Source organism: Dipteris shenzhenensis, chromosome 2 (assembly GCF_047967505.1).
Source record: "Dipteris shenzhenensis isolate YYH24624 ecotype China chromosome 2, Dip_SZ_1.0, whole genome shotgun sequence".
In the NCBI taxonomy this organism is placed as follows: Eukaryota; Viridiplantae; Streptophyta; class Polypodiopsida; order Gleicheniales; family Dipteridaceae; genus Dipteris; species Dipteris shenzhenensis.
Window position 1 is genome coordinate 62,745,088 of NC_141597.1, and position 24,828 is coordinate 62,769,915.

A 24,828-nucleotide genomic window follows, 5' to 3' on the forward strand; every position below is an offset into this window, starting at 1 on the left:
CTTAAAATCACTTTGTCTTTGACCTTTGCCCAAATGCACCAGTAGATACTATGTGATAATCCAGTTAACCATTGATATCCTCAGTTTGTAAATGGCTATCCCATTAACCATTGGTATAAATTAAGGTTTGTGTAGCATTGTCTTTTTTGGAGAATGTTGAAGGAAGCAAGAGAAATCCTAAAGAATATGATTGTCTATTTGCCCTTGTCTTGCTCCAAATACCCACATGTATGGCCTCACAATCTTCTTGTGTAACTCTTCTAATGCAAAGTTTCTTACACCAAATTTCCATGATTGTTTCCTCTATATTCTGATTGGATAGCATTATGCCTCTGGAATTGTTGCCATGATTCATCACCTCTTAACACTTACATATTTGCTTTTTGAGCATAGTAGCTTTCTTTTTCCCACTCATCAAACCATTGTCCATTGAATGCATTTCTCTTGCATCTTCACATGTAAAGTCAATAGTTGAGATTTATTTAATGCTCATCATATTGTAAGTCTTTCTTTTTATGTAATGTCTATACATATGAGTATAGTGATTCTATTTAAAAGTTGTATGTTGAATTTGGAAGAGCAATTATTGATGGAGGATGTATATATACCTTTGTAAGACTAGAATAAGTCCAATCATACAAATGTAGATTTTTTGTTGTTCTAAAAATCAAAAATCTACAAAGAATATAAAAGAGAAAATGAAAGAGAAGAAAAAAGAGGTAAACAAAAACTTTTATGAAAAACAAAAGGAAGACATACTTAGCAAGCAAAGCAACACTTATGTCGTCGTCAGTGCCCAAGCATAAGCAGCTATACTGGGTTTCTAAAGACCCGCGGAGTCTCTTGGGCAATTTCCTTTGCAAATTGAGGAGTGGGAACCAGTCGAGTCTTTCGTAGGTTTGTTTATTGCCACTCATGAGAATTTAGATAAGCAAATGCTTGATGGAGAGAATTCTTCCTCATTGCAAAAGAGAGACTTATCTCCATTGGCTGTGCATTAGGGCAGCAAGGAGGGCCTTACCATTGGCTTCACATTAGGGCAGCAAGGAGGTCAAGTCTTCTAGGCATTCACAACCTCACACATAGCTATACGGAAGGATAGCTTGGAGGTGTGTTTTTCGGTACAGGTGACTGAGTTTACAGAAGCTTAGGAAGGAGCACGCAGGCTCAGGGATCTAGAAGTGCCACGGAGGTAGTAGGACAACTTTTGGTAGGGACAGAGGACCACGGTTTGGTGGGACTCTGGACCCTCTTTGGGCCTCTTTTGTATTGTGTCCGGTTGTGGATGGAAATATATTTTGTTGGTTCTATATCTCTGGAACACTGTCTATTTACTTAGCTTGCACGCACGCACACATGGTCATGAAGTATGTTGGAAAGGTCACCTCCCCATCTGTAAGCCCTCAAATGAGGAGACCATGGGGGAGGGAGACCTAGGGCAAGATCTGCCTAGAGAAAAGAGAGGGGGGGCTGCCACATGGGCAGCACCTCACAGCACATATGACTGGGTTATCCCAGGGCAAAGGCTGCAACAGATGGCGAGTTCTTCAAGGCTTTGATCTGGCCTGGTAGGAGGCGGATCTGGAGCAGCAAGCAGCCGGGGTAATCTCGGGTCAAAGCACAGGTTTGTGGGCAGGTTTATCGCCTGCAACAGGGCTGGCAGATGGCGGGGCTGGGCCCTGCATGCAACAAGAGGGCTGCAAAGGGGGGCAGTCCCCTGCCCTTAAGTAGCGCTGAGGCTGGCTGGTCAGCTGGCCAACAAGGTCGGCCAGCACACGGCCCCACAGGGGGTCCATAAAAAGGGTTGGTGGGTCGGTTCGCCAAACAGGCTGCCTGGGTCGGTCATTTTCGGGCAGGATTGGAGGACCAAGGCAGGCTGTGTACTGCAGACAAAGCTCGAAGAAGGGCTGCACACCTAGGCTGACGCTCAAGGCAGCAAGGTGCACGGGATCAGACATGGAGACTAAGGTCTACATACGCTCATCAGGGAGCACATGGACTCATGGATACTAGGAGTGTCTATGAGGTAGTAAAACATCATCTTTTGGTGAGGACAAGTCAAAGTCTTGAAATACTACACTTGTCCACAAAATTGCCAGGTCTTTGCAATTGAACATCAAGATGTGCTTGTATTTTGATACCGTAACCTTTCCAATTAAAAACAGTAAGCCTTTCCAACTCCCTCCTTAAAAAGGATGTATTTTTTATGGTGTTTATGCCGCTTAAAGGCTAAAGTGTGTCACCATGAGAAATAGATTGAGCACTTCGTCTATAAGCAATTTGTACCTGCCAAAGGTGATTAATATAGATTTTCAAGCTTACACTACATTGAAGCAGCTCAAGCAAACCTGCTCTATGTCTACTAATACTTCTCAATTTACTGCATTGGTACTACAGATACATTTTACTAATGAGAATGATCCGTTTCCATTAATCTCGCAAGCTTTGCAGATATATGAAGTAAAACCTTTCTAGTCTATTAACATACAATGCTCCAAACAAGTACCCATACCTCCAAGGCCTAGTTTGGCATGTATCTTCTCAGCAAAGATAACTCCAATATTGTCTCATGTACATTCAAGGCTCGTTCGCACCAAACGGACTATGATTGTGTCCAATGTGACCTTTTCTCAAGCAACTGTGTGATCTCTCTATGGAGGTTGTGTTGGAGGAGCAATTAAGCAACGCAATAGCAGGGTCCATTTACAAATGAGGAGTTTATTAAGTCAAGGGTGACTGCTTGAGAAAGAAGTCCAACTAACATTTTATTGTCCACATCCTTAATGGATGTAACAAAACCGATAAGACATCTATGCTTGTCACGTTCTTGACTTGGAGGGAGGAGACAATTTCATCTGGACTATCATTAACTCTACCAGTTGGTAATTGTGTGGAAACTATGCGTGAAGGCTTCGAAAGAGCCAATCTTTGGATTTTGACAGTCAAGCCACTATTGATAAGGTATTACATCATACCTTTGATAGAGGCATGACAGCAAAGTCAAGCATATCAACGTGCTTTTGATTTTGAGTGCCATATGTTGTACATATGTGTTGCAATAGAATGCAGAACCGTCTGTAGGTTTGATCTTATATTGAATTCAACCTTGAGAGCTTTGCAAATGCAAGCACAAAATTAGAGAACTATCCAAAAAACTACGTGATCCTTCAACTCTAGAGACAAGGCTGCCACAAATAGAACCATATGACACCTATTTCTACAAGGGTGGTAACGGGTTAGCTGCATGAAGGGAAGCTATCTTCTTTATGTCTGAAGAAAATGGGTTGGTTCATGTTACTTCTTTAACTCGGAGCTTAATGGTTGCATGTTGCAGTTTGGCGTGTTGCAAGGTTGCTTTGGGATTCAGTCCATGTTTGCTAAGTCCTGACCTACGCAGAGTGCATTATCCATAGGATCAGGATCCTGTATTGGGGCCCTTGTTGTATGAAGAGGAATTTCATACTATCCTTGCGAACGTTGGTCTACCGAGAGGCTGTCAAAACATGTTAGCGTCATGGGACTTGAGAAATTTTGTATGAAGAGGATTTTCATACGTTGGTCTACTGAGAAAGGCTGTCAAAACATGTTATTGTCATGGGACTTGAGAAGTTTAACGTCTGCTTGTATGAAGAGGATTTTCATCCTTGTGAAAGTTGGTCTATTGAGAAAGGCTGTCAAAACATGTTAGTGTCGTGGGACTTGAGGAATTTTAACAAACACCCACTAACAAAACAAGTAAGGTCTCCCTTGAATTGATGACCGCTTTGAGCAACTGATCCACAAAAATACTTTTCCGAAATAGCTACAACCAGCTCCACATTTGAGAAAAGGCGGTAGATAAATACACCATAGTATTTCAAACAAAGTATGTAATATAAGGAATGTCTCTTGGAAAGCCCTTTGGACTGACCAACCCAGAATAAAATTCATGACGTCGATGAAATACCTTACATCTTGTCTGTCATAGAGCATCAAGCATAAAGAACATGCTGAAGGTCAAATGGGTTGATATCCTTTTTCCCCCCCTTCCCATCTCCAAGTCGGCATCCTGTCATAACACCATTCCTATGCGACCTAGGCTCTAATTGCTAAGGCTAGAAACATAACAATAATGAATCATGATGACAAACCTGTAAACTTGAGATCGCACGAATACTGCTGAAGTTCTTCTTTCCGCAAATCTTCCTTATTGCTTTTATAACGATTGACTCGCGATTGCAGAATTTGGCAATTTTTCACATCTGTCTCTCCACCTGCCTCACAATAGAGCACGTAATGAAGGGCAGAAGAAGCTGCAGTGATCTTGAAACGTAAATTCTACCGGTTATCAGCCTAAAATAGCGCGGCTTACGGGAATCAGGAAGCCCGCTGCCAGGGCTATCTGACTGTTACACTCGAAAATGGTGTGCTCATAGTGGACTAGGAGCTGAAACCTTTAGAGTAAGGCAAAATGTGGTCGTACTCGTAACAGAGACAACCGTCGCAGCGTGTGAACTTGCGGCAAACGACGTTTCCAGCGGTGTCTTTTCTCCATCGTTCAGGATGTCGACCAGGTACAACATCAGCCTTCTGCCAGCACAAAGTTCTGACCTTCTGGTCGAAAGAGCGCAGTCGCTTGGAGTTCACGCTACCGTTGTCCTCCTGCCGGGTACCAGCACCCTCCATCGCGGCCTACCAGCAAAGCACTGCTCTGAACAACTTGCATTTCATTCAAATATGATCAAGCGGACCGGGTTTTCCAAGCATAGCAATCATATCCTTTAACAAAGCTTAGTAATGCCATTATATAATAGGGACCCGCAATTGGTGAACAAAGTGCATGTATGCACAAAAGCACTCCCTTTGGCTTATGAGGCTTATGAGGCTCTAGACATCAACAATCCCTTTGAAAGAAATACCTTAAAAATTCCTTGAGCTCTTTAGTTTTTGTAAGTTCATGCACTTCAAAAAATGAACTTTTTAATGCACATGAAACCAAGCAAGTCAAATTTTCCCTCTAATGAGGCATAAAAAAATAGTTTGAACTAAGTATTCTTTGAATTAGCAAGGTCGACGCTATAGCGAGTCTTATTCCAAAACTATTTGAGGACTATGCAAAAGGATGATGTTAAGGTAGAGTTAAAAATTAATGGATTTCTAGCATGGTTGTCTTAGGAAGCAAGTCAACCCCACAAGGAAAAGGGCATGGACTTGCCAAGAAAAAGGGTATGGATTTGCAAAGAAAGAAGGGCCGATGGCTACCTAGTACTCTAAAAGACCAGGAAACATCAATGATTCTTTACAAGGAAAGAAGGTGCTTTAGATGCGGGAAAGTGGGGCATGTGGATGTCGAGTGCCCTAGAAGGCCAATCATCCAGAAGGGAGCAGAGAGCTTCACAAGACTAGTTACGAAAAGCTACCAAAGGTGGAAGAGATGGAGAGGAGTCTTCAAAGAAAAGAAAGGACTTAAAGGAGGATTACCATTGGTACCTTTTCAAGTCCAAATACTCTTTGGCACTTGATGCAAATTTCTTCTTAGAATATCCTCAAGTTTTACAATTGTAAAGAATGTGATTGTAGCGAGCATGTGTGTAATGATTGTACATGATACTATGAAATCTGGCACCAGTCGCATAGGTTTCTTTGACTTATTACACACATGAAAAAATACATTCAAAATAGAAGGTTAAAACTCACTATTTGTAAATTTACATTGAACATGCACTTAAGGCAGGAATGCATGGAGCATTGAGCTGCATTACCACGGGAACAAGTAGAGGATACACATCATTCAATCCAATCATGCCCACCATTAGAGGCGCTTCCAAAGGGTATTGAAGATCTTGTCTGTCATGAAATTTTTGATGCATCTATCGAATATTATACTACATCTTGCAGGCATAGGTTTCACTTTATATGTTATTTAAAACCCATGCAAGCACATAAGTTGTGCCCACTATGTTGCATTGAGTTTCCACCATCATTGCATATGTTTGTTACCATTGGAAATTTCGCCCTCACCATGATTCATGCAAACTAAAAATCTTGGATGTTTGAATATATGCCATCTATATTTTAAAAACCAATTATTATACTTATGAGTCATGCGAACTAAAAAATTGTATTTTTGAATATATGCCATCTATATTGTGTTTGAGGAATTAGCATACTCATGAGTCATGTAAACTATAAACATTTGAAATTTTTTTTGTTTTTTAGTGATTGGCATAATTTTTCTTGGCTCTTGAGTTCTTAATATTGAAATTTCCACAGAGTGTATTCCAAGTTTAATGTAACTACTACTGTATTCAAAACTTGATGTAGGTAGTGCATACTTGACTGTTTAAAATACTATTTCAACATAGTTTTGCATCAAGCAAACCCAAAGAAACCCATTGAAGCAACCCATTAAATTAAGTCTACACACAATCATTAGTACATACACGTCGACAATCGTTAACCAATGCACACACAGTGCATAGAATCACAAAACTCGACATTGATCTAATGCACATAACCCATGACCTTGAAAATATCAATTATGGTTGTGCATACTTGACTAGAATTACTATTTGCAAGTCAAAAGGTTGGCTCTAGCAACTCCCTATACTAGATGGTCAATATGGTATTGGACAACCCATGGCAACAAAACCAATGAAGCAAGCATAAACATATACATGTTGCCTTCAAACCAATGCACAAATAATGCATAGAAACACACACATAGAAAATTCCACTTTCAAAACATCAATCTCCTTTGCGAAAACTTAAAAGAGCTAAAATATATACTCCACTTCCACAAAAATTAATCATCAAGGCTACAAGAATCAATGTCATCATCATCTCACTCATCTTGGTCATCTTTTTTGTCATCATTGTGGTTTGAAAGGTTGAAGAGGTCTTCTTCATCCTTCTCTTCCTCATCATTATCATTGCTAATATCACCTTCTACCTCTTGCTCCTCCTCATTTGTTTAAATTGCAATGGTGATTTCAATGATGAGAGGAAACAATTTGCAAAGGGGTGGAATTGGGAACAATATGATATGCCCATTTTGGAGCTTTCTTCTCATATCTTGCATCTCTTAAGGTTTATAACATATTGTGATTTCAAGAAATATAAACAAGCCTCTGAGCACGATATTCTAGGAGTTTATCCCTCAAAGTATTGTGAATGTACTTATAGTGGCTCCAATTCCTTTAAACACTTGATTCGAAGCATGGTTGTTCACTAAATACTCATGAAAAGTAAATGTAGGAGTTCACAACTAGCACCATTCATCATCCACGATTTCCATGCAAGCGTAGTTTTGGTTAGTGTTTGTACATTGGTAAATGCCACAATAAACCATTCTTACATTGATGCTTAGGTCATTATGAGACTTGGTAAATGTACACCCTTTAGATATTATGCTTGAATGACCTTATGGAAATCATTCATCATTCCAAGAAGCTCTTCAAGTTTCATGTTTCACCACTTTGAATCAATGAGGTACACAACACTATGCAGTGGGACAATGAGCTTTCTCTCATCTCTTTCTTGAAAAACTATAGATCTCTCTCTTTTTAATTCTATTAAAGGGTCTTCTAACATTTTGCTCATTTGTATGCAATGATGGCTTTTAGCAATGAGTGCTTACTTTGTGTTCCAAAAGTGCATCCACGTTTATCCTTTAATTATCGAGGGGATGCACTTGCCCTTGGACCATGGCAAAGAAAGTGCAATAGATTTATTTGTGGAGCTAAGTAGGTGAGTCACATCACGATGACAAAGCCAAAAGGGCAAGCAAGAGACTGCTTATACACATGAGGAAGTTCAAGAAGAAGAGGAGCGTGCTTGTGAAATTTGTGCACACCTAAAAAGGAATGCCATTGCACCTCTTCAATGCTTGCCAATCATAATCCAATGAACCTTGCAATGTGGTCATATCATACTACCACTCATTGGAAGGACATCAAAAGCTTGGTATCCAAGGATGATGCATTACTAATTTGGCTGCTATGAATAGAAGAGCAACTTGAACTAAAGGGAAGCGAAAGAATGCAAAGGCACTCAACTTTAGGTTCCTAGCCCCTGGAGTAGTATAGGAGATAAAAAATCATTAATTTTTAGCATTCAAATATTCAAGCTCAAGCATGTGAAAAATATTCGAGCTCAAGCATGTGACAAATATATTGATCTATATGGCAAAAAGCCTCATGATATAGATGTGCCTTTGTACTTTGCAAAGATGTTATATATGCAATCTGTCAGTAGATTTCTCCTTGTACAATGAAAAGCATTTGAAGCCTCAACGGATGTTCTAGTAGCACAAGAGATTCTCTTAGATGCATTGGTGGGAGCATGAGAGACAATGGAAGAGCAAGTGGAGAGGCTTTGTGATGGACACATAGCTCATTTTGAGGAGATTTAGTACTTGCAATGATAGATGAGGTTTGATGAAATGCTATCATGGCTCTATATTACAAAGCTTAATCAAATTGAACACGCACTTAAGACAAGAGTGCATGGAGCATTGAGCTGCATTGCAAGAGGGACAAGTAGAGGATACAAAGATGTCATCGTTATTCAATCCAATCATGCCACCATTAGAGGCACTTTCAAAGGGTGCTAAAGATCTTGTCTGTCATGAAATTTTTATTGAATATTATACTACATCTTGTGGGCATAGGTTTCACTTCATATGTTATTTAAAATCCATGCAAGCACATAAGTTGTGCCCCACTTTGTTGCATTGAGTTTCCACCATCATTGCATATGTTTGTTACCATTGGAAATTTCGCCCCCACCATGATTCGTGTAAACTAAAAATCTTGGATGTTTGAATACATGCCATATATATTTTTAAAAAGTAATTATTGTACTTACAAGTCATGCGAACTAAAAAATTGTATATTTGAATATATACCACCTATATTGTTTTTTAGGAATTAGCATACTTATGAGTCATGCAAACTATAAACATTTGATTTTTTTTTTTGAGTGATTAGCATAATTTTTATTGGCTCTTGAGTTCTTAATATTGAAATTTCCACACAGTGTATTCCAAGTTTAATATAACACTACTATATTCAAAACTTGATGTAGATGGTACATACTTGACTATTTAAAATACTATTTCAACATGGTTTTGCATCAACCAGACCCAAAGAAACCCATTGAAGATGACCCATTGAAGCAACCCATTAAATTAAGTCTTTACACAATCATTCGTACATACATACAGACAATCATTAACCAATACACACACAATGCATAGAATCCCACAACTCAACATTGATCTAGTGCACATAACCCATGACCTTGAAAATATCAATTATGGTTGTGCATACTTGACTAGAAATACTATTTACAAGTCAAAAGGTTGGCTCTAGCAACTCCTTATACTAGATGTTCAATAAGGTTGTGCATCCTTGACTATTTGCAAGTCAAAAGGTTGGCTCTAGCAACTCCCTATACTAGATGTTCAATATGGTATTGGACAACCCATGGCAACAAACCCAATGAAGCAAGCATGCAAACATTGGAGAAAACATAAACATATACATGTTGCCATCAAACCAATGCACAAATAATGCATAGAAACACACACATATAAAATTCCACTTTCAAAACGTCAATCTCATTTGCGAAAACTTAACAGAGCTAAAAAATGTACTACACTTCCACAAAAGTTAATCATCAAGGCTACAAGAATCAATGTCATCATCATCTTACTCATCTTGGTCATCTTGCTTGTCATCATTGTGGTTTGAAAGGCCGATGAGGTCTTCTTCATCCTTCTCTTCCTCATCATTATCATTGCTAATATCACCTTCTACCTCATGCTCTTCCTCATTTGTTTAAATTGCAATGGCGATTTCAATGATGAGAGAAACCAATTTGCAAGGGGTGGAATTGGGAACAACATAATATGCCCATTTTGGAGCTTTCTTCTCATATCTTGCTTCTCTTAAGGTTTCTAACATATTGTGATTTCAAGAAATATAAACAAACCTCTCAATTGGATATTCTAGGAGTCTATCCCTTAAAGTATTGTGAATTCTTAAAATCAATTCAACACTGGTGCTCCTCCCCGACCTCGTTGGTGCTGCTCCTCTCCTCAGTGGTACGAGTGTACAGCCCTCCCTCCCTCTCTCCTCTCCCTTCCGTATCTCCTCTCAGCCTCACTGCCCTCTCCTCTCTACCTCGCTGTTGGCCTCTCCTCTCTACCCCGCTCTCTCAACCCTACTCCCTTGCTGCCCTCCTTGTGGTACGGCCCCCTCCTTGCCTGCTATCTCTTCTCTGCCCTCACTCCCCTAGCCTCTTCGCCCTACCCTCTCCTCCCTAGTCCTCTCTCCCTCTTAGCCTACCCTCCCCTTCCCCCTTCCCTAGCCTCTCCGCCCTACCCTCTCCTCCCTGGCCCTCTCTCCCTCTCCACCTACCTTCTCCTCCCCCTTCCCTAGCCTCCCCACCCTTCCCTCCTTACACACTCTCCTCTCCCTCCCTGCTGCCCCCCTTCTTCCCTTACCCTGACCCTCTCCCTCCTGCTAGCCCCTTCACCCTCTCCCTCTCCCCCTACTGCCCCTTCTCCCCTTAGCCCTCACCCTCTCCCTCTCCCTCCCTGTTATCCTCTTCTCCCTCACTCTACCCTCCCTCAGCCCCCCCTACTTCTTCTCTTTCCTTCCTCTTCCTCCTTTTCCTAGCCCTTCCTAATAGCATTGTTGGTTGGATGGAGCGTTCAGTGTTCGACTCACACCGTGATTGACGATGGCCCAGCCTTCAGCCAATCCTCACCTGCTTCCATCGGTCGTAAAAACCATCACTTTCTCAAAAGACGAGTTGCAACAGCTCAAAAAAGATAGTGATGTGAGTAGGAGAGTCGGACGTCACTCTTTGCTCGCATCCATGGGTCCCACCCTTCCAGGTTACAGCCAGGGACTGTATGCTCGCCACTCTACCTGGAGACCTCGCAAGGCACTTCATAGATGTTCATCTGCTTGGGTGAGGTTTCTTCCATATTGTTTTTGACTCCTCAAAGGTAGCATGTACAGTGCTACAGGCTAGCCCATTAGCACTGGGGTCCAGGAGGATTTTTTTGACCCCTTTTTCTTTGGGGTTTGATCCTGTCGAGAGGAGGACAGCCGGACGACATCACTCTTCATCAGATTTCTAGGCCTTCCTCAAGTGTACCATTGACTGCTACATTCCATTGGAGCCACCTTTGGAGTGGTTTACTGAGATCCCGATACCTACTTTAGCAGCAAAGCCAATCAGGTCCGATGCGGTATTATGTGTTAGGGTCATTGTCTCTGACCCTAACATCTCGCATGACCACATTATGCATCATTGTCCAGATGGCTCCTTCTTCAGACAAAGAGTCGAGGTTGCAGGGAGACAGGATCAGTGTAGGATTTGCAGGACCCTTGGGCACTGCCAGAGATTGCCCAAGGAAAAAGAAAAGACCAAAAAGATCCATGGGTGCACCTCATAGCTTCACCCAACCTGGACCTTCATCACGACTAGTTCTTACTGCCTCACATGCTTCTAGACCTTCGGCTTCACAGCTAAGACCATCAGCCTCTTGTCTTGGTACTTCTATAATGCGGACAAGATAGTTAGCATGTTATGCTTTGGTCGTCCACCGTTGGGCGTTAGAGTTGGGGAGCTAGTACCTCAGGCTACCACTAATGGGGCCGCGGACCCCTCTCTTGAGGCAGGAGACATTCATGTCCTAGTTCCATGTGTAGATGAGACTACTCCTACCCCTGTTCATGTACAGGAGCACTCGCCTAGGGAGAACCTTTCTCCAGAGACCCGTGCCTTACTTGAGAACAATGCCAAAGTCATGGCTAAGGTCATGAAGATTCATGCAGAGGTTATGCAGCGATAGCCCCCTTCTTCTCGTACACGTCTGTCTACACCTGACAGAGGTAAGGGGGGTATTGGTTCCACCTCCTTCTGTAGGGCTCCTTCACACTCTGATGCCAGAGATACTTCGCAAAAATTCATTTTCAGTTCTGGCAGACTTGGCTGAGTTTGAGGCAGAGGAGGAGTTTGTACCCTCTATGCTCAGGGAGCACATCTTTCAGACATCTGTGGACAGAGTTTCCCACTCAGTAGGTGTGGGTAGGATATTTCATCCGGCCTCCTCCTCTCGCAGATGAGGATTGTCAGTTGGAATGTTCAAGGCCTCGGGGGTGTACCTCACCACCGCCGCAGGCAGCTGATTTGTAACCAACTTCATCCAGGTGTTACTGGGGGTCCCATGGACATTTTGATGATTCAGGAACACAAATTGGATGCCAAGGATTGTGCTAAGTTGGGTAAGCTTCTTTTAGACCATACTTTTTGGTCACCCCCCTTGGGCACCAGGGGAGGTACTTGCATTTCTGTTTCTTCTTCTATACTCCCCTTGGTGATTGGACACGAGATCATAGTCCCTTCTAGAGCTCAGTGGTTTTTACTTTTGATTGATGGGCATAAGGTTGGTCTTTTAAACCTATATGCACCCAATTCTAGAGGGGATCGTGTTCTTTTGTGGAAGGAACTTCTCTCTTGGTCACATATTGCAAATGCTTGGATTATAGGAGGCGACATTCACTCCCTAGAGAGAGTAGCGTGGGATGCTTTCCTTTTTCAGTACAGTGCTAGGGATGCTTGACGATGATGCTTTTCACACTCAGCCACATTCTCTCTTGTTTTCTTAGTCGAACAGGGGATTTTAGATGCCTATACATGCACTGATTGACAGATTCTATGTGGATGATTGGGCTTTTGATAGAGGTGGTACTGTTTGCATTGCAGCTAGGGTGTCCACTTCGGATAATTGATGGTCTCAGATCCCCATGTGAGGCGCCGCTCTGCAAGTGTTAGGATTCCAGATTCTTTTTGTGCAGAGGAGGGCCTTATCGAGATAGTATTGAGGACCTGGGTATCCCATTTGCAAGATGGGCAGCTTTCTCATTTAGACTTAGCTGCAACCCTCTTTGATATTAGTGACTTTAATCTTTTAGTTGCTCGTATCAGGAGGGGTGAGATCCTCATGCATGAGATAGGTATCCGCTAGCAATTGGCTGCCCTCCAGAGGGAGGCCTATAGATGCTTGGATTCAAGAGCACCTTGCTGCAACAAGGGCTGAGTAGCAGTCACTCTTAGATCAGAGAGCAGAGTATGCCTTTCATGCTAGAGAGTCATTTTGGACTCAAACGGGTGGTAGGATCAATAAGCAATTCTTCTCTACTCTTGTCCCTAGACATAGTAGGGAGAGTGTCACAGCTTATTGACTCAGGCGGGGTTCTTTAGACACATCCAAATGGTGTCTTATAGTTGCCACCGATTTCTATGCCTCCCTTCTTACAGTAGATCCTGACACTCAGGCCACAAATGATGCTAGAGTGGTTGTTTGGCGACACTTATCGGCGCTGGTGGTAGGGGGTATGATTGTTTCACTTGATGCACCCTTCACCAATGTAGAGTTCAGGATTGCTCTCTCTGCCCTTCACAAGGGCAAATGTCCTGGTTCAGACTTACCCCCTTATTTTTTATTATTTTTTGGGATCATATTGGGGATCACATTACCTCAGCCCTCCAAGGTGTATGGGACTTGGGTGAGATGCTTGACTCACTTACGGAGGGCCTCATTCATTTGATTCTGAAAGGGGCTTGCATGAATTTAGTGTCTCAGTGGAGACCAATTACCTTGCTAAGTACCTTGTATAAAATCCTAGCTAAAGCTATCAGCCTTCATTTGCAGCCCTTTCTACTATATCTTATTCATGATACACAAACAGGTTTTGTGCATGGCAGGAGCATTTTTTATAACATCTTCTCATTTTGGGAGGCTTCGGATTGGGCCATGCATAATAGCCACAGGCTAGCCATTCTACTCTTGGACTTTGAGAAAGCTTATGACAGGGTAGACTAGGGCTTTCTGGAGGGCACACTTACTCATTTTGGCTTCTTAGACACATGGATTAGAGCGGTGTCATCCCTATACAAATCAACCCACAGCCAAGTTCTTATTGGTGGAGTCAGGGGGGACAGGTTTTGGATTACCAGATCAGTCCATCAGGGATGCCCCTTAGCCCCTCTTTTATTGCTTTATGTGGCTGAGGCTATGAACTATTACATTAGAGCTGAGGCTGGGATTATAGGGCTCAGGCTTCCTCTGAGGTAGGAGGATGAGCTCTTAGACAGTGAGTTGGCAGATGATACGGGTGTTCTTTTGGATGCCACTCCATAGACACCGAATTCATTTAGGATGGCATTGGATTTGTTTTGCATTGCGCCATGTGCACACATAAATGGTTTTTGGATCAGTGATGAGGACACTCCACTCTGGGGGATTGACATAGGGTTCAATTAGATTTAGATGGGAGTCTCCTTCAGGTATCTGGGATGCCAGGTTGGGGTGAGCATCTCTCCAACACAACAGCTCGCTCCCATATTGGAGCGTATCAGGAGGAAACTCATCTTTTGGAGTTCAGCTAGACTTGACCTTGCACTCAGAGTTATGGTTGTGAACCAGGTCTTATTGGCCACTGCCTGGTTTGTTTGCTCATGTTGGTGCAGATCTAGAGGTTGTATCACTCAACTCATGAGACCTATCAAGAACTTCCTATGGAGTGGTTTCGATGGCACCTTAGATGCTATAGTAGCTAGAGTGGCTTGGGAGACCCTCATTCTCCCCATAGGAGAAGGAGGTCTCAAAATTATTGACCCGAACTTGCAGTGTATGGACTTACTCTGCTTTCAGGGTTGAGATGGCATTTTTAGCCTCTGCCTTGGTTCTTTATTAGCTCATTTTGAGCTATTTTTTCCTCATGCATTTCATGATGTGCTTCTGCATTTGAGCTTGCTCTCATGGCGGTTTTCATTTACTTAATGAAGTAATTTTCTTGAAAAAAAATCACCACCTGAGTAGGACTAGATGAATCAAATAAATAAATATTTCCAAGGCTCCTATCCTAAAAAAGTGCTATGACCAACAAACTTGCATTGGAAAGCCATGCACTATAGATGTAGTTCAAGGTCTTCCAAGCTACCCTAGCCCCATCATCTATTAAACCATCAAGTCCACTCCATAAAAAAATTATAATCTACATTTTGAGATAAGTGATGCAATATCTAGAGTGGCATCGACAAGAAGAGATAAATGAAGTTATGGCAACAATATTTATTGATGACTACCACTCTAGAAGCAAGATCATGTTTAGAAAATGTCAAGAGATAAGGAAATGCCATTAGCCCCTTCAAATCCAATCATTGATGGGAAGTTCCTCACCATGGCCTCATTATTTTACTATCCTAGTCCAAAGGGTAAGTGAGGACAAGGTTTATATAGAATATGTATCATCTCCTACAAAAAACTTAAATATGGAAGGAAATTTTATGGAAATTTAAGGTCACCCATACCATAAAGTATAGCTCATATCCTTTAAGAAAAATTCTATGTCTTATAATTTTTGCATATTTTGAAATGTATGTAGAGGGATCCATTTTGAAAAAAAACATTAAAACATGAGAAACCACCTCTCAAAATCATGTAAATTTTTTCTTGTAAAGTCCAAATTTCATGGTGTAAAAGCATATTCACAAATGGGATTAAGCAATGACTTTTCCTTGTAGTGGGCACAATTGTGGCCACTACGATTGTAGTGGTGCGCACACATCTATACCAACTATCCAACCCCTTTATCCCATTTTAATCCAATCATTTGTGAAATGTTACTCACCATGGTGTGAAATTATAAAAAAGAAAGTACTTTCATAGGGGTTGAATGAGCAAAGGGTATCTTATGCCTTTGGCTAGCACAAATAATTGACACCATTTATTAAGTGTGTAGGCTGAGCCATGTACCAAGTGTATCCCATTAGCCCACTTAAACCAATAATTCATGGAAAATTACTTGATTGCCAATGTGTAAAAATTTCTTTAAAATCAAACATTTCAACCAGATGGAAGGACAAAATGAGATTTGTGATGATTTTTACTTGCATAGACTATTAAGACACTATCTACTAGGTTTATACACATCCATGTCCTAGTTGGACCACATTAGCTAACTCAAGAAAATTGTTCATGATGGTGTGAAATTTATCCAAAAAATGTTTCTCATAGGGTTGATTCATAGGGGTTGAAAGGGGATCAAGTGGTCATTTCATATGGCACAACACATTCTCCCACCATCTCCTAGGTGTGTACACCTATGCATCAATTCAAGCTAATGATCTACTTTAAGCCAATCATTCATGGCAACTTCCTCCTCATGGTTCAAAAATTGCCAAAAAATAAATTTTCGTAGGTGTTAAGGGGAAAATTCTCCTCAAGTGGTGATTTCCCCTTGCATAACATATACTCATACCATCTCTTACGCATGGCTACACCCATGTGCCAAATGGTCCAATTAATCATTAGAAAGAATTGCCAAAGAAAACTAAATTTTTATAGAGATGGAAGGGACATGGGTTTGAATCATATTTGGCCTTGCACAATACACTCTTCCATCTCTCCTAGATTTTGACATGCCCATCTACCAACTGGCTATTGTTAGCCTAATGGTAAATTCCTTACCATGTTTTGGAAATCACTTTTTAAAGGAGTTTTCATATGGGTTGAAGGGGAAGTTGGGATTTAGTGTTGATTCTTTCTTGAATATCACATTCTCATACCACCTCCTAGGATTGTATCATTATCATTGATTTGATAATTAAATTAGAACTATTTAAAGGCTAAAAACGTGATCACATGTGGAAATACTATAAAGATGATTGCCGTTTGCATAAACACGTATCAAATCATGTGCTTGACTGTTGAGAAATCCCTCTTGCATTTATTTTTGCTAATTTCCAACTTTTTGATAGATGATTTGGGCGAAAGTTGAAATATTATTACTTTTCCAAAATTCAAATGCATTTTCATCAAGAAAAATAAATGATGTCACTTTAGCATATAATGTCTACGTCTAGATCAAATTATGTAATCAATTAGAAGGCCTAATCCTCTTACTTCAAAGTTTGAGTGACTTGTTTGTAGTATATTTGAATCCAATTGTGTTAGAACTCTATCTCATTTGTTGACTCATCCCAATGTTCCTATTGGTGGTGATTGCTAAAATGAAAATAGATTTTTTGATTGGCCAAGAAGGCTATGCTTCTTTAAGTGCATCTAAGACCGCACAATCTTGTATTCCCCTTGTGTGGAGGTAGGGGTCCACTTTTTTGATGACTTGGAGGGAGTAGTGCCAGTTGTTGTACATGCATCTTATGTCAAGATCCCTTTCTCCAATTGTAGGTCCTCTACTTGGATGTCGGAGGGCATATGGATGTTCCTTGAGGGCATACTCTGAGATTCGGAGGGGCCGGTGGCTTGTGGAATTGGGGAGTGGAGACCAAACTCAAAGAATTCATTTTTTGAATCCATGATTGATGATTATTTAGAAAATTGTATTGTTTCAATATTCTCAATTTTTATTTCAAGATAACTAAGGATTTTAAATTTTAAAAAGTGATTGCACTTCTCTAGGTGTTCATGATGTATCATCACATTTAGAATGATTGCAATGACTATTAAAGCTAGAATTGTAAAAACTAGCATGAACTAGGAGGTTCAATATTACTAAGGATTTCAAAGATTAAAAAAAGGATTGGAGTACTCTTGGTGTTCATGATGTAGTCACATTTAGAATGATTGCAATGATTAAGAGGGATTTTAAAGATTTAAAAACGATTGCACTACTCTTGGTGTTCATGATGTATTATCACATTTAGAATGATGGCAATGATTACCAAAGGTTGAATTGTAAAAATTAGCATAAACTAGGAGGTTCTCATAGAAACAATAACTCTATGTCAACGTGGACTCAGGTAGCATAGAATATGTGTGTAGGTTAGTGGGAAAACTTTGTTTGTACTTATATGAGGCTAGGAATAATCTCTCTTACGAATCCTACATGCGCATCTTATATGCCATTCCTATATGTGCATCCTAGATACAATTCCTACATATAGAGAGAGAAGCTCTCCAAACTCATATAAATATCTCATGATGGAATGAAGCCTACACTATTTGGGGCATTGTGATGAGTTCTACTTTTGTGTTCTATGTAATTGTCTCCACGTGTACATGCTCCCTTGGACTCTCCAAAAGCATGTCCTACCCTTGTCTCCTACTCCCCCCTCCTCGAACTTGCAACTCCTCCTCCCCCTCTCCTCCTCTCTCTCTCCCAACCCCTTTGCTCTTACCCTGTTCTTACACCTTCTTCTCATACCATTGCCCCACACTTGAGCCTACATCTCTCTGGAATGTGTTCTGAGTACCTAAGCTACATGTATACTAGTACTACAACAACAATTGATATATTTGTAGGTGCCAAAAAGCCTTGAACCCCTACACACCCTGCACATCTTGCAAATACCATGGAGAAGTGGCAACATTTTTGCACCATTGCCGGGGAGACCAGCATCTTAAGATGAAAGTAGATATATGTAAGCATGCATGAGAAAAAAAAACCAAGAGAACTCTTATTTTCATATCACTCAAGGGCTAGGAGAGATAACATAGTTCCAACTTTAGCCAAAATAAGAATGCCAAGCAGAAACCTTTGGTTACTAGCTTAAGGAATTTTATGTTTCTTAAAAAGTAGCCACTTAAATAAAGGATCTATAGTTGGACTATTCATATTTTGTTTTGGGGATGCCTGTAAGTCCATCATGTTGTGGATAGGGGAGAATGCTTTGAAGGAGTTTTTGGAAGGCGTTGTAAGCAGTATGATGGCAATGTTATCCTTTGGTTTGCTCTAGGTCTCTCGCTTTTGAAGCATAGATTTTGGTTGAGGATTTAATGATTTGGGCTCTGTAGGTGTGGCTAGCAGCTCTTCTCCTGCTAGGGGCATATCCCAAAGGCGTTCTGCCAAGAATTGGCCATACATAGCCATCGTAGTTTCCTGTTTTGAGTATCAGGCATCTTCCAACGCTTGTAGCATATCTTGCTTTGTATTTTCCCCTTCATGCTGGTTGTCATGCAATGTTTTAGTGCGCTCTTCTCTATAGTGATGGACTACCTCTGGGGCCTTTGTACCCATCTAACTAGCAAATTCAAATAATGTAGCAATGAATGGCCCTATCTTTGAATGAGCATTGGAAGTTCACAAATCCTTTCTGGCAATCTTGCTCATCAGGCGTGAGTGCAGTAGATGTGCCCACGATATCTTTGTTCCCTTCTCAACGGGCTGCACTTAGCATAGCATAAGAATATCTACTCATAGTATTAGTTTTGATGACCAACTACATCCTTTCAAGATACCAAACAAATTACTACCGTCTTCTCAAATCCTAAACATTATTGATGAAAAAGCAATTCTTTTGTGTCTTTGCTCGTCCGAACTCATTCTGCATGTCAAAATCGATATCTTTTTGTACACAACCTCCTCGTTGATGATAGGAAGCTGAAAGACCTGTGCTATTATATCAGGGGAAAGCATGATATTCTCAGCAAGCATACTCCGCTATGTTGGAAACTCTCATATTGTGTCAGAGCATGTGGGGAAGCCTTCCATGATGCCCAAGGTAAGCTAGCATACTGTATCCAATCTTCTTGAGCCACTTCTGATACTTGGAGAGGTCCAATGATACCTTGAAATGTGCAAAGCTAGCCATGAGAATCTGCTTCTTTTGCATAGGAAGGGGTGGTACTTCATCCAATTCCATCTCCTCCAGATCTAGGATGGGTATAATCTTCTCCACGGTTAGGCTTTAGTGTGGGCTTTTTTGAGTAGGGGTGAGAGATCTCTTAGGAGCCATGGCTGCGTTAAGGAGCATTGTAATGCTTAAGAGTTGGAGGTTTCACTCTGGCTATTCTGCTAGGCTGGGAAATGTGAGCCGATGGCCTCTTTTAGGTGTTATAAGTAGAGGGGGCTCATGGGAGATGCTTGTGTTGATTTGTTGTTGCAATGGACGGTCCGTCACTGCCGCATGCAATGAACTAGTAGTGCTTTTCGGTGTGTGTGGATTACTACTGCTCATTTTTAGTTTGGCACTATGGGAGGTATTCTTGATGATGGATTTTGGCAGGGAGGGGTTGATGAGAACAGCTATTGTGGGCATGTGAGCATCATCCAAGGATGGAATAGGCTTGTCAACAACAAGGTTCGGGTTCATACCTTGTACATCCTTGGGCTATCCTGTCAGTATGGAGAATCCATCGCGCATGGCACAGATTGCATTATTTTTAGAGCAAGGTTGGGGTGTTGTTGGAGATGCATCTATACATCGAAGCTATGTCAGATGGCGAAGTAGTAGTCAGATCGGAGGCACAGTCTTTTGTTTTGCATGAAGTGGATCAAAAGCAGATGTCGGAGTCGGATCGTAATTTGACTGTGGTGGCAAAGCAAACTCGAAAATACTTGTCGGATGTGATTCGGAATTTGGCCTGGATGATTCATGTTGCATGTGTCGGGTGGATCGGAGTCGGAGTCGTTCACCCACTCACGCATGCTCATCAGATTGGGGTTAGAGTTAGACAAAGTGGTTGGACTCGAATTATACTTGGAGTGCTCAGTCATTGTGGCATTGTATCCATTGGATTGGAGTCGGCGGACCTTGTGTGGTTGGATTGGCGCTAGATGGACGTTGGGGCCAGGCTTTCTATTGTGGGTGCATCGATTAAGTTTTGTATACCTTCACCACTTATGTGATTGGACCTGTAGGGTTTAGAGCATACGTGAATGTTGCTGGAGATGAAACAACTCGTTTCCTTTGTGTATGTCGGACTGGTGTTGAACTTCTGTTGGAGTCTATTGAACATAAACCCGTCAATCTGAATAGCTAAAATATATATATCATCTTGATTGAGGTCAGTGCAGATCTACAGAGAGATTGTATTTATCTTTGCTTGAGTGGGGTCAGGTCCAATGTAAGGTTTTAGCCTAAAACCATTCATTGGTTTGTCAAATGCATGGGCATGAAGGTCAGCTAGTTGGAAGGTACCTTGATCAAAACTTCAAGCACCTTGAAGGGGCCATCATATCTCAGCTTAAAATATCTTGGCATTTTCCCCAACTTTGTGTTAAACACTAACACTAAATCACCTTTCTTGAACAATTTGAACTTTATGTTTCTATTAATCTAGGCTACTCTCCTTTTTTGAATAATATTAGCAGTATGTGAACTTGTGAGCCTATCCTGATCTAATTGTAGAAGTTGTTCTAATCTTGCATTGATGGAATCTTCTGGGGATAAGTACTACTACCTCACAGCCATACACCAACCTGGAAGTGTTAACCTAGTTGCAACTTTGTGTGCTGTTCTAAGTGCCCACAGTACTCAATCTAAGTGCTGATCCCAATCCTTTGGGTGATCAGCTATTGACCCAAAATATATTGATTACCTAAAAACTTTGCTAGAGGTTTGATGGGTCCCATAAAATCTAGTCCCCATTTCTAAAAAGGTCCCAAGGGGAGAATTGGTTTATGGGGCATCCTATCACTGTCAAGTGGTCTATGTCTCTGACATGGGAAACATGCTTTGGCCCAATTATGAGCATGTTTTAAAACTGTAGGCCACCATAAACCAGCTTGCAAAAATTTTACTTGTAATATCTCCAGAGAAGTGTCCTCCTGCTGGTCCTCCATAGGCTTCAGCTAGGATAGCTTTTTGCTCATGATCTTGCACACATCTTCTAATTACCTAGTCAATTCCTCTTCTATACAAAACACTGGCAATTACTAGGAAAGGTTTGCTTCGTAAAACAAGTTTCTTTCTCTGATCCCTAGTTAATGTTTCAGGGATCAAACCATCAGTAAAAAAGAACATTATTTTATCATACCAATTTGGTGGTTCTCAATTCTTACCATGAAAATGCCTGCATCAGGAAGTTCATTTGGTATACCTGTTGGAGCTTCCCATGATAGCAATCTACTCAAGTAATCAACAATGGCATGTTGAGTTCCAGGCCTATGCACAATGCTATAGTCAAACTCCTACAACAAGAGCATCCATCTGGCTAATCTTCCTTTTAATTGCAGTTTATTCACTAAGTAAATGAGAGCTTGATGATCTACATGAAAATTCACTTTGTTTCCCAACAAATAATGCCAAAATTTATGCAATGCATAGATCATTCCAAGTGCTTTCCTTTTTGTGATTGCATAGTTCCTTTCATGCTTTGTTAAGATTCTACTGGCATAGTAAACTAGTATGACCCACTTAGGTGTTTTTTGCTGCTATAGAAGCATTGCACCTATTGTTGCATTAGCAGCATCAACAAAAAACTCAAACGGAAGAGTCCAGTCAGGGTGTTGTGGTATAGGTGCTATCATTAACATTTTCTTGATGATATTAAAAGCATACTATTGTGCATCACCTTAGATGTATGGCTTAGTTTCTCGTGTGAGATTTGTGAGAGGATAGCATATGTCAGCAACAAGGTATCTAAGAAATGTGCAGTGCCATTTAATCTGGCCTATAAAGCTGCTTAATGTTTTTGGGTGGTTTGGCATGTCATATGGATGACACTTTATTGGGATCTATTTTCATTCCATCCTATGAGATGATGTGCCCTAGGAGAATTTCTCTACTCATCAAGTGCACATTTGGTTGGGTTTAAGCTTAGACTAGCCATTCTACACTTAGCAAAACATAAAGTCAAGTGTTGTAGATGTTCCACTCTTTTCCCAAATACTGAAAAATCATCAAGGAAGACTTTTATAAAAAATGTAAGGTACTCAGCAAATACCTCCTAGATGTACTTTTGAAAGGTTGGCGGAGCATTCTTAAGTTCAAATGTCATGACAATAGAAGCAAATACTCCCCATTCAATGACAAATGCTATTTTGTCTTTATCTTTAGATGCCATTCTTATATGGTTGTAGCCACTGAGACCATCAAGAAAATGATAGATTCATAACCTGCCATAGCATCTAGCAAGGAATCACAAAATGGTAGAGGAAAAGGGTTAGTAATGGTGGCAGCATTGAGCTTTCTATAGTCCACACATATTCTGAGTTTTCCATTCTTTTTGGGCACAATGACAATAGGTGAAAGCCATATAACATGGGTGAGAGGATATATAAAACCAAATCTCAACAACTTATCAATTCCCTCTTTGAGTTTTTTTGCATAATTGAGATTCATTCTGTATCTTCCTTACACCACTGGTACATCTTGTATGGCCTATCATAGTTTACAAATTATGAGGAGTTGAAAACAGCCTTCCTACATAGGTTGCATAAGAAAAAAACACTGAATGATATCTGCAAGAAGTCGCGAGAGCTCCATCAAAAGAAAATCATGGTGGAAGACTATTCATAGAAATTTCAAAACCTCGACGCTTGGTTGGATGTGGCAGAAAGACCCACAATCGAGACATTGGTGGAGTACTTTGCAAGGGATTATGGAAAGAAATACATAGCACAATGAGTGGATTGGAGATCCAAGGCCCAAATAACTTTAATGATTTGGTGGATGCCGCTAAAAGAGCATAATGATGGTGCAGATCATTTAAAATCTGATCCAAGGATGACGATAGACCATCACTAGTTGATTTAGATAGCATCAATGTGATGATTAAAGCCATGTAGGTGAATGAAATCTATGATTTGCAACTCAAAATCTCATTGATACCACTAGGATGGTTGGAGATACATGATAATTAGACACGCATAAAAGCATTTATGTCATAAATTTTGATTAATATAAGTTTGGCGCCCTTCGATTCCAACCATCACAATGGTTTACATGAAACATCATGTTGGTAATTCTAGGCAACCATGCTGGTTCTAATTGATTAAATGGTAACTAGGCAAGTGGGTGGGTCAACTAGTCACCATGGTGTTTTGGTAAGTGCACAAAATATCTTATTTTGTGACTTGGAATTATTGATGCTACGAGGTTGGCATGTGCGACTTAATTTGGTGGCTTACATTATTTCTAGCCATGCCATGCATGACTGAGCTTGGTAGCTCATGATTCATTGGATGCAACCATATAAGATCATAAATTGCTTCCATTTTGATTATCATGTATGGCTTGAATTTTGATTATTTGAAATTTTATACCCACTAGTTTATATGGGCCACCACACTAGTAATTTTGGGTAATTGAACAACCAGGCATCTGGATGATGTCCCTTTCATATGAAGAAACATGATTACTTGAAATATGGATTATAGTAGTTGCAACCATTGTTGGTGCATGCCTTAAACATGAAAGATATGAATCAAACTATTATGATTATCAAACTCATTGCACATAGTGCACAAGACCCATGGAAATAGATTGCATGTAATGCACAAGCTCGATGGTCTCATGATGCTAAGACTGGCATGTGTGACTTAATTTGGTGGCTCATGATTATGGATGTAGGCATTAAAATCGAATATATGGCAACAAATTTAATTACTTGAATTTTGATATTATCTAGTTTACATGGGCCATCAAGTTAGCATGCGTGACTTAATTTAGCAACTCATGATTGATTGGGCACATGCATAAAATAGCAATATTGCTCAAATTTTGACTATTTGAAGTTTTGATACCATCTTGTTTACATGGGTTATCGCTTTGGTAATGCCAGGCGATCATGCTAGTTTTGATTGTTCAAATGACATCCTAGCACGTGGATGTTGGCCCTTTACATTAAGTAATATTATTACTTAAAAAAATCAATTACTGTTGGTTAATGTGAAAGACATGAATCAAAATATAAGGATTCTCGAACTCATTGTTTGTAATGCACAAGCTATATTTCACGTAATGCATGTAGCAATGAGGGTTTTCCTAGAAGGAGCATTTTGACCCTTTTACTTTTCTTTTCATACATTTGTCATGTTTTTAGGACTTTTTACAATCCTTTCTACTAGATTTCTAGCT

General features: G+C 40.6%; 1 protein-coding gene across 1 annotated transcript in view; it reads right to left on the reverse strand.

Moving 5' to 3' along the window:
- LOC147905133 (uncharacterized) overlaps nt 1-4,723 on the reverse strand; it is a 40,283-nt gene extending 35,560 nt beyond the window's left edge. Inside the window, exons 1-2 of the mRNA XM_087397121.1 lie at nt 4,434-4,723; nt 4,131-4,253 (exon numbers count right to left, since the gene is read on the reverse strand). Of these exons, the coding sequence (XP_087253247.1) occupies nt 4,131-4,253; nt 4,434-4,665 (355 nt within the window). The 5' untranslated portion in view covers nt 4,666-4,723. The remainder of the gene's footprint in view (nt 1-4,130; nt 4,254-4,433) is intronic.
- Between the last annotated feature and the right edge of the window lie 20,105 nt (nt 4,724-24,828).